Source organism: Asparagus officinalis, chromosome 3 (genome assembly GCF_001876935.1).
Source record: "Asparagus officinalis chromosome 3, Aspof.V1, whole genome shotgun sequence".
In the NCBI taxonomy this organism is placed as follows: domain Eukaryota; kingdom Viridiplantae; phylum Streptophyta; class Magnoliopsida; order Asparagales; family Asparagaceae; genus Asparagus; species Asparagus officinalis.
Window position 1 is genome coordinate 6,939,588 of NC_033796.1, and position 10,962 is coordinate 6,950,549.

Below are 10,962 nucleotides of genomic sequence, written 5' to 3' on the forward strand. Positions count from 1 at the left end.
GGACTTGTTCACGTTCTGATTCCCCAGTATTTTGAGAAGCGGGGCGTGGTAGACTATTTCATGCGCTATTGTGGTTCGCATTCACAGAGTTCTGGGGTATAATTTGATCAGAACTCATGCGAGATTCATATAAATACACTAATAAAAAAAGTGCAGAGACAACAGCAAGTTGCAATTCAATGGTACGAGTTGCTGTCGTTATTTTTTTAATATGGGGTGTATTTCAGAAAACCCTCATCAACTATTTTAATTTGAGAAATCCCCTCAAGTTCGAGCCTATAGTAGTTAATCCACCTCAGGTTCAAAAACTCAAGAAATCCCTTTGAACTCTTCTCACTTTACACCCTGAAAAGCTAACATTGTTGAGTCTAACATGTCACATGACAAGTATGTGATTAAGAAAAGACTAAAATACCCCTATCATTAAAATTTATTCTGATTTTTTTAAGATAAGAGAAAGAGAGGAGAAAGAGGAGAATTGCATTGTATATTGATCTAGATTTTTTTCCCGGTTGGGGTTTTTTTTAACTGAATGCATTGATTTTCAAAAGGGTATTTTAGTTATTTTACATTTTAAAATGACGTCGAGAGGAGGGGGTTGGTTTTGGTGAGAAATGTGTGAAAGATTCGAGGGTTTTGTGAGACACCGCATAGATGAGGGGAGTTTTCTCTAATTTTTAAAGTTGGTTAGGTTAACTATAATATGCGCAAATTTTGAGGGGGGTCTCATGAGACATCTGTCATAGTTGAGGGGTTTTTCTAAAACTATCCTAGTACCATATATGTAAAATTATACATTTGTCACATTATATTTAAAGTTGATGGATTAGTCTACTTATTAAAATATTATTGACTAATCGATCAATTTTTTTGTTATTTATTTATTGGTTTTGATATCCCTACTTTATTTAATATTTTCTAACAATTAGATTGAAATTCTAATAGGTTCTTAAAATTATTCTAAAAATAAGTATTTGTATTCTTAAGTTTATTGTATGAATATTTTAAACCTTTATACTTATCTAATTACAACGTTCTACTTGATTGCTTCATGTTGTAAGATTTAACTCAATGTATTGCTTAGTTCATACCAAATCTTAAACATATACTTGATTGCTTCATGTTGTAAGATTTAACTCAATGTATTGCTTAGTTCATACCAAATCTTAAACATATGGGTTTCAAGTGACTTTTCTTTAGCTCTTTTAAATAAGTCATCTAATTTAAATTTTAAATTTTAAAATAAAAGACATGCACACCCTTATTTTGTATTTCCTATATAGGGGGGAAGAACACCCGGTCAATTTATGCAATTTTGAAGGAGCAATAGCTCAAAGAAATAATTTTTTAGAAGCACGGGCATAACCAAAAAAGAAATTTATTGATAACAAAGAAATTGGATATAGAAACGAATGAAACCAAACTCATCCGTGCGAACATGGGCAAAACACTTGTATAAAGATAATATTGATTTAATGAAAAAAAGGCATCGGGGACAGGTATCATGTATTCTTTAGTAAATATATGATTTTTTTTCTTATTTAATGAAAAAAAGGCATCGGGGACAGGTATCATGTATTCTTTAGTAAATATATGATTTTTTTTCTTCTTCTTCTTTGACTTCAGACCTGTGAAAATAAACGAGATACATCCACCACACCGCAATATATCGCTCTTATTTCTCTTTCATCGATAGAAAATACCAGCACAAAAATCACTCTTATTTTGCTGCCATCAATAGAAAATACCAACTCGGAGTTCCTTATTATGCTAATAACTATTACAATAATGCCAATCTCGTCACCTCTTGTAGTTCAATTCTCCTGAAATGATCTTCTCTCTTCTATCCCTATTGAAAGCGTACAGTTTATCCTTAGGAGGCAACGCCTCCTTCACCGCCTCCACGTCCAAGAACGCGTTGAACCACGCATTGATCAACGGCAAGTTCCCGTCGCTCAGTATGCTGACTCCGGCGAGATCTTCGATCATATGAAGCCAGTAAGGAATCCAGCCGGCGATTATGTCCACGTATCCGATGTTTTCGCCCCCGAAGAACTTCTTCCCCTTGAGAGCCTCTTCGAGTGTCCTTAAGCTCTCTTGAACCTCTATGACGGCCTTTTGTAGCTCCTCTCCGGTCTTAAAATAAACTTGGTAGATTGAAGGCAAGCACTGGGAGGAATCATATATACAAAAAAAAAGGACGTTCAGTATTTAATTTCGACCAAATTAGTCTACAACACATATACAAGCTTTAAAAAATAAAAAAAGGACGTTCAGTATTTAATTTCGACCAAATTAGTCTACAACACATATACAAGCTTTAAAAAATATTGGAGAGGCCACTTCCTTAATCATTATACAAGCTTTAAAAAATATTGGAGAGGCCACTTCCTTAATCATTGTTGATTGGTGGAGTCACGTGGGGGGATCACAAGATCCAGCGGTTTTTTGTGAGGCCACAAGTTCAGCCGCATCCCAAACCGCGTGAAGAGCAAATGAAATGGTTCATGTGGGGGCCACCTTCATGAAGCTAACGCGTGAAGTGCTGGATTCTCGTGGGGGCCACAAAGCACGTGAAAGGGAAGTTCACGTGAACAAGAATTCATGAGGAGAGAAATTGTTCAGTGGACAAAAGCCGAGCCCACCCGATTGCTTGCTGCTTATAAATACACATTGGTTTCTAGGTTTTTTGTTTGCCATGCAAGATTGAGAGGAGGAATTAATTGGCGGCTGCAGCAGTGCAATTTTGAGGGGGTACATCGGCGTGCAAAGGCAGAGGTGCAAAAGTGTTGGCAGCGTTCTTTTTGGGCGGCGTGCAAAGAGTCCTTTTGTGCTTTTGAGAGAGAGAGATTGTTTGAGGGTTTAGATTGAGTGATTGTAAACCCTAGTTGTATCTCTCACTCTAATAGTAGATCTCCCCCTCCTTGCCCCGTGGATGTAGGCAGTTTGTCGAACCACGTAAAATTGGTTTGTTTGTGTTTGTGACTATTGTAATAGTTTTTTAGGATGCCTCGACAAGTCAGTCCTAGAACTGATGAGAGGAAGAGTCGATATCTCACTTTGTTGAGATATTCGCTTCAGATTCTTGTTACCTTGGTGAGACGGGAATTCTTATTGATCTTTCTCTCTTATTGTGCACCAGAAACTCTGCCGAAATTTTCGTTGCGCACAACAAGTGGTATCAGAGCTCGGGCTACGCTTGGGTTATTTGGATGAGTAGATCGATTTGAAAGCTCGTCTAGGGCTTTGTTTGGTGATAAAAGTGGGATCTTTTGGTAAAAGACTCTATCTTTTTAGTTTTGGATCTATTCTTCGTTCGTTTGTGCGTTGAGAAAGATGTCGGGGAAAGAATGTGCTTCGGGTGTCAAGGGTGGTGCTTCTGGCGCGAAGACCATTCAGAGTTTGAATATCCACTCTATGAAGATAGATGTGGAGAAGTTTAATGGCACAAACAACTTGGATTATGGATATGCGAGGTTTTGGATGCGCTGAACGCGTAGAATTTGGAGGATACCTTGGAGTTAGATGGCAAGCCGGATGATATTGAAGAGAATGTTTGGAAGAAAATGAATCGAACGGCGTGTGATGTGATTAGGTCTTGTTTGACTCAAGATCTAAAATATGATGTGATGGATGAGACTTCTGCGAAGAAGATTTGGGAGATTCTCGAAAGAAAGTATTTGACAAAGAGTGTTGAGAACCGCTTGCATTTGAAGAGGAGACTTTATCGTTTCCAGTTGAAGAATGGAACCTCAATTAGTGATCACATGAACACCTACACAAAGCTTCTTGCGGATTTGACAAATGTGGATGTCATAATTGAAGATGAGGACAAGGCGTTGCTATTGTTGAGTTCCTTACCCGATGAGGAATATGAGACCTTCGTTCTTACTCTGATTAATGGGAAGGCATCTCTTTCGTATAGTGAGGTGACTGCTGCACTTGTGAACTATCAGCTTCGAAAGAAGGATAAAGAGGCTTCAGTTGAGCCGGTAGCAGAGGCGTTGGTCGTAAGAGGGAAGGGTCCAAACCGGAAGAATTGGAAGTCACAGTCTAGAGTAGGACATCCTACAATTAGAAAAGATCAGTGTGCTTGGTGCAAGGAGACTGGTCATTGGAAGAAAGATTGTCCAAAACTCGACGAATGAATGAAGAATAAGCAGAAAGGAAAAGGGAAACAACCATCATCAGAAGCAAACATCGTTATATCGGATGGTAATAATTCTGACTCTTCTATTTATTGGCTTTCTATCAGTCCTACAGATAGCTATTCGGAGGAATCTGAATGGATGTTAGATAGTGGTGCGACCTATCATGTGTGCCCTAGAAGGGAATGGTTCTCCAGTTTTGAAAAATTGGATAGTGGTGTGGTATACATTGCTGATAACCGTGCATGCCAGATCCTTGGGATAGGAAGAATTCGCATCAAGATTTTGACGGGACTGTTAGGGAGTTATATGATGTGAGATATGTTCCTTCCTTGAGGAAGAACTTGATCTCGATTGGAGCTTTGGTTGGAGAGGGTCTGAATGTTCGAATTGAGAACATGGTTCTCAAGATTGTGAAAGACTCTCGGATTGTGATGAAGGACGTCAGGAGGAATAACTTGTATTACTTGACTGGAGGTATAGTGACAGGTGGAGAAATAACGACTTCTATTGATTCGACTAGACTGCAACATTTAGGGCTTGACCATTCCAGTATTGATTCCTCGCATAGATTAAAATAAGGTGTGAAGACCTACAGTTTGAAGTCCAGTGAACATGTTGATGTGAGCAAGAAGACCGAGGTGAAGTTTGGCACCTCCATTCACCGTGCTAAGGATCGTTCTGGAGGAGTTCACGTGGATGTTTAGGGGCCTTCCAAGGGGACATCATTGGGAGGTAATAGGCATTTGGTTTCCTTTGTTGGTGGCTGTTCTAGGCGTGTTTGGGTTGCAACCAAATCCCCATTGGAGAAAGTCCTAGTAGTCTCTAACAGTTTGAAGAAGTGTAAGATGGACAGAAAGGTGAAGGTACTTTATTCTGATTTTGTTGGGAGGTACAAGATGGACCTATTTCTGTATTTGAGCCGAGCTCACGGTATTTCGAGACACTTCGTTGGAAAGGAAATCTTGGCGTAACGAGATAGGGTGGCAAATTTAGAGAACCGTGCCTTGCTGGAGGAGGATCGGTGTTTGTTGTCAAGCAATGGTCTGCAGAAGAGTTTCTGGACTGAGGCTTCAACATATTCGAGCCATCTTACTAAAGAGTTGTCAACTGCTGTGATAGGAGGTAAAACTCAATTGGGTGTTTGGTCTGGTAGTGTCACTTCGGTTGAGGCTTTGATGAGGGAGCTATTTGACTCTCAGCAGATGGAGAGTTTTGGACAGACCTTAGATGTATCACAGCGGGTGGAGAGGGATGTTACTCCACATTGGGTGAAGATTACTCCAGATCATACTGTATTGTTTAGGATTCCAACTGAGGTGACACAGCTTAGGGATCACTTGGATTTAGGTGCAGATGATGAGTTGGGTTTTGATTCGAGTGCAGCTGGCAAACATAGTTTGGATATGGCCATTGGTTCACTTCAGGTGGAGGTGTTTGAATCCATTGGAGGTGCTATCAGCCGCAGAGTTGATGATATTGAAGAAGGGTTGCGAACTCTTCTATTCGATTGAGGTCGTTCACGGCCATTTGGGTGAACTACGTGAGGCTTGATTCCTTGGGCAAGATGATACGTGGACAGTCATTTATGATGCAGCCGATTTGTGGGTTGATGCCAATATTTGGAGAGTGATTACATTCTCGTTTGGGTTCTTGACTTGTTGTGTATTGAGTCCGTTATCGTGAATTATTTCACTTCGTACAGGACGTAATAAGTGAGACATTTGGTTTGGTTGGTGTCGGTTTAGTTTTGGGAAAACTTCACCGATGTGGAGAATTATTGATTGGTGGAGTCACGTGGGGGGATCACAAGATCCAGCGGTTTTTTGAGAGGCCACGAGTTCAGCCGCATCCCAAACCGTGTGAAGAGAAAGTGAAATGGTTCATGTGGGGGCCACCTTCATGAAGCTAACGCGTGAAGTGCTGGATTCTCGTGAGGGCCACAAAGCACGTGAAAGGGAAGTTCACGTGAACAAGAATTCATGAGCAGAGAAATTGTTCAGCGGACAAAAGTCGAGCCTACCCGATTGCTTGCTGCTTATAAATTGAGAGGAGGAATTAATTGGCGGCTGCAGCAGTGCAATTTTGAGGGGGTACGACGGCGTGCAAAGGCAGAGGTGCAAAAGTGTTGGCAGCGTTCTTTTTAGGCGGCGTGCAAAGAGTCCTTTTGTGCTTTTGAGAGAGAGATTGTGTAAGGACCGTGAAATTTCGATACTAGTTAAAATACTTTTTTGGTATTTTAAAATATTTAATTATGATTTTAAAGGAGTAATTATATTTTTCTTGAATTTTTACAATTTTTTATGATTTAAAGTCCAAGCTTTATATTTATTTAAATGATATTAATATTTATAAATTAATTTTATGCGGTGAAAATTTCTGAAATTTATCCGTTGAGTTACTGATACTATTACGTATCATTTTGGATAATACGTGGTATTATGTATATTTTTGTATAATACGTTGTATTATTAATTACGTATTATTTGTATAATTTGTTGTATTATTTCTTCTGTTACATATTATATGTCGTATTAGTATAACTAGTACGTCTTACTGTGTACGTAATTGTCTCATAATTATATGATTTTAAATGTAAGTAAATATATTTTTATTATTAATTATTTCTGTTTAATTGTACAATATGAGTATATTTTGACTATTCCGTATCAACTGTTATATTAGCACAACATGTACGCTTTTATTTGTAGATAATTATTCTGTAATTAGTTTAATTTTTAAGTACCCGAAATTATTTATTATAATTATTTTTGTTTTAATTATATAACCCTAAACCCTAATTATTTGTGTGTGTGTATATATATATATATATACACATCTTTCTCTCTCTCTCCTTCTCTTCTTCCCCAAAACGCAGCCGCCGCCTCTCCGAACCGCCTCCAGATCCCGACTCCCGCTCGACCACTACCAACCGCCGGAGCTCGAAGCTCTCTCTCAGCCGAGCCAAGCCGACCCCCCCCCCCTCTCCGGCCTCCTTTCCCTCGCGCCGCTGCCTTCCCCAGCACCCTCTCCACCTCCTGCAGCCGCTCCGCTGCTGCACCGCCGCTCACCGATGACCACAACCCCCGACGCCTTCACCACCGCAGTCACCTCGTCGACAGCCCCAGCCCCAGGTCGTCGCCCATCCACGTCTCCGCCGCTCGTCATCAGACCCCTTGGTCTCGTAGGCAAGATCCCATTACTTATTGACTTGTCATTTTAATATCTATATCTGTTAGTAATTGGTTAATTAGATTAGTATGTGATATATTATTACCTGCGTGGGATTGCTTGACATGAATAGCTGTGTGGAAGCTTGTTGTGTTATCACTTAGTTGTTATCCAATAGGAGAGACTATACATGAAGACGACTTCTGTTAAAAGTATGATTTGTAAGCGTGCTTCAAGCATGGCTATACTCACTCGACATCGATATCTCGATGTGAGGAGTCCCGAGTTCCCTCGATATCGATATCCCGATATGAGGTTGCCTTGATTATTATTATTATTATTATAGCATTGACTAGACGATACACTCTTGATCGGACGTGTTACGGTTATTTTTATAGTTTTACAGAAATCGTTCCATGGTAACTCCGTGGCTAGTGCACAATATTTCATGTACAGTTGCGTAATTAATATGACAAACTTGGGGTTATAAAGAGGAATTGGACGGAGAATATAACATGTATATAAACGGGCACAGCGCTTTCCTGTTATCGTGATATCGTGAGTGTTATATATATGGGCCAGATGGCCAATACTTGACTTGAAGGCGGCCCCCGGACAGGTTTACGGGGACCCGATTATATACATCAAAATATTCTTCCCCAATTCAAATAACATGTAAAACAAAAATAACATGCTTGCGTGCTTTATGGTGGACTTTGTTAGTTTTGTTGAGATGTAGACCAGTGTTGCTCTTTTCATACATAGATCGGGATTAATATTTAATTATTTACAATTCGAGACATATGGTATACACATGAGGGTTTCCTTGTTTGGATTATTTCGCTCGACGTACTACGTCTCGAGTTGTAGATTTTTAAGTATTAATTCCATCTAGTTGTATGACCTTGTGACTTGTGTGATTGTTTCTGATCGCTAGCTGCATGGCCTCATTACCTGTTCGATTTTTGGATTCTTCTGATTATCATGTTTTAGTAGTGTTATCGCATGTCGGTTTTGTTGGATTTCCAGTTGCACGTTCTTTTATTATTTCTGTTATCGTATCGTTTTCTGCTTGGGTTTTCGTTCGCTCTATTTGTTTTGTGGGGTCTTGCCGTGTGTCATACACGCTGACGTATACCTGTTTTCTCTGGTGTACGTCAGACTTAGAGGAAGAATAGGTTCAGCTGGGAGATCGCCAGGAGCCAGAGGATTCTCAGCAGGAGTGCCTTGCAGACTTCTTTTTATTTATTAGTTGATGGTTCCAGTTACTTTTGTAGTTCTTTCTATTCCTGCTTGAACGATGTATTTTGTGTCTCTTAAGTATTCATTTGTTCATTTTGTATAAGGATATGTTGGACCCATATTTTCATGTTTGGGATGATTTACTGTTGATGATACATCTATTTCTTATTCTGGGCTGTCCTTATATTCTTGCTATTGTGATCGGGGACCTGTGACTTTGCATTGTATTTATTTCCAGACGCTTAGCGTATTGGGTTGAGGAGAAATTGTTATTTTTATTTATTCTCCTTAATCTAATACGTCGCGGGCTTGTTCATGTTCCGTTTCCCGAGTATTTTGGGAAGCGGGGCGTGACAGATTGTTTGAGGGTTTAGATTGAGTGATTGTAAACCCTAGTTGTATCTCTCCCTCTAATAGTAGATCTCCCCCTCCTTGCCCCGTGGACGTAGGCAGTTTGCCGAACCACGTAAAATTGATTTGTTTGTGTTTGTGACCATTGTAATAGTTTTTTAGGATCCCTCGACAAGTCAGTCCTAGAACTGATGAGAGGAAGAGCCGATATCTCATTTTGTTGAGATATTCGCTTTAGATTCTTGTTTCCTTGATGAGACGGGAATTCTTATTGATCTTTCTCTCTTATTGTGCAACAGAAACTCTGTCGAAATTTCCGCTGCGCACAACAATCATAACCATACGTATTTTAATAGATAGGTAGGAGGATCATGATGATAATTATGTTTGGGTTGAATCTTAATTGAGATAAATGCAGAATTGTGACCTGGGAATGTAGATTGTATCATCCCCGGCCGCTAACGGCAATCATAGAGACAATTACTTTTATTGTTATGATTCATTTCAAGCGTAGCACCTACTTATCCTCATAGCCAGCACTTATATCACAAAGAAAGTATGGTTTACAAAGCGAAGTTTAGAAAATTTCATTTTAATGAACAAACCATAAAATACGTACCTTGTCTTCTACAAATTTCGCCCAGAACCGCGCTTGTGCGCGTTCAAATGGATCCCTCGGCATGATGCTGTATCCGTCACCCCAAGCCTCGTCAATGTACTCGACGATCACCGACGACTCGGCTACGGCCTTTCCTCTGTGCACGAGCACGGGGATCTTCTGGGTGACAGGATTATACTGCAAAAGCTCTCGGCTCTTGTTATGGGGCAAGTCTTCGTTGATGTACTCATAGTCAACTCCCTTGAGCTTGAGAGCCCACTCTACTCTCAGCGCAAAGCGGCTTGCCCACATCCCAAAAACCTTCACTTTGTCTCCAGCCATCTTGATGTTGCTGTTGAATTAAATGGATTTTTTCTGCCGTTGTAAATTGAGTAAGCAGAGAGGTATTTATACGCGCACATAAGAGTAAGTTTTGTTTATTGGGTTGGTTAGGAGGTTCATGAATGTTCCAGCTTGGAAATTTCAGATGAGCTGCTCAAATTTGACCAGCAGGGATTCCAATAATTACTTAAATAAAACTTTAAAATAACAGATCGATATTATTGAGATAAATTAAGACATGCGAAAAGAAACATAGAAAATTCAGCATAAATAAAAATTAAAGCTACCGAAAGGGACCTATCATCTCCGAGTCAAAATATAATTTAAGTGTAAAGTGCTAGAAACGAAATTTCTGAAAAATAAAATATATTCTAGTATGAAATTAGAGCGAGCATCGTCCCTGGTTCATAAAGAAAGCTCGAGCTTCCGTGTCAAAGTTTACGCTTAAGCGTCAAGTTTCTAATGTTATGAGTCTTATGACTAACTGTGACATCATATCTACTAACTTCGACATCACGCCTTAGGTATCATTGATGGATTTATTTGGAAAACTTGACCCCCAAAAAAAGAATGAAACTATTGAGGTCGTCATCGTTCAACAGTCAACATTTATTCCATTTTCATATGTTCCCGGGTGCACTTTTGTGCATATGAGAATTATTATTCTACAATAAATACATTTTTAAGTTACAACACGTAACTTGTAAAAGCATCTCCAACAGTTTCCCCAAAAATTTCTCCAAAATAGGGAAGCAAAAGTCATATTCTCCAAATTATTTTTGGTCCAACTCCAACAGCTTCCCCATTTTGAAGAATCCTGCATTTATTACAATAATAAAAATATTCTACATTCCTATTTTTGGATGCTCTTATACATTGGAACTGCCCCCATGGTTTTTTTTGTAATTACGAATTTTGTTTTATATTTATTTTCTCCTCCATCCCGTCTTGAAGAACGTGCTGCATTCATGACCAAGCTTTCCCCAAATATTTGAAGAATGCCCCTGATTTGGGGAAGACTCCCCTTTTTTCCTCCTTCATCCCTATTTTGGGGAATGGAATGAGGAATCTGTTGGACCAAAAAAAAAGGCCAAAATTCTCCAAAAGTGA

General features: G+C 39.4%; 1 protein-coding gene across 1 annotated transcript; it reads right to left on the reverse strand.

The window, feature by feature from the left end:
• Nucleotides 1,564–10,052, reverse strand: LOC109832810 (glutathione transferase GST 23-like). The gene is made up of 2 exons (XM_020400249.1): nucleotides 9,532–10,052; nucleotides 1,564–2,169 (listed from the first exon to the last, which is right to left on the reverse strand). The coding sequence occupies exons 1-2, from the start codon at nucleotides 9,850–9,852 to the stop codon at nucleotides 1,801–1,803; spliced, it is 690 nt and encodes a 229-aa protein (XP_020255838.1). The 5' UTR covers nucleotides 9,853–10,052; the 3' UTR covers nucleotides 1,564–1,800.

What these genes read in the sequence shown, in the direction of transcription:
- LOC109832810 (XM_020400249.1), bottom strand. Translation starts at nt 9,852, where the DNA reads ATGGCTGGAGACAAAGTGAAGGTTTTTGGGATGTGGGCAAGCCGCTTT. An exon ending in CGAAATTTGTAGAAGACAAG is followed by an intron (nt 2,170 to 9,531) that starts GTACGTATTTTA and finishes GATTCCTCCCAG; the next exon opens with TGCTTGCCTTCAATCTACCA.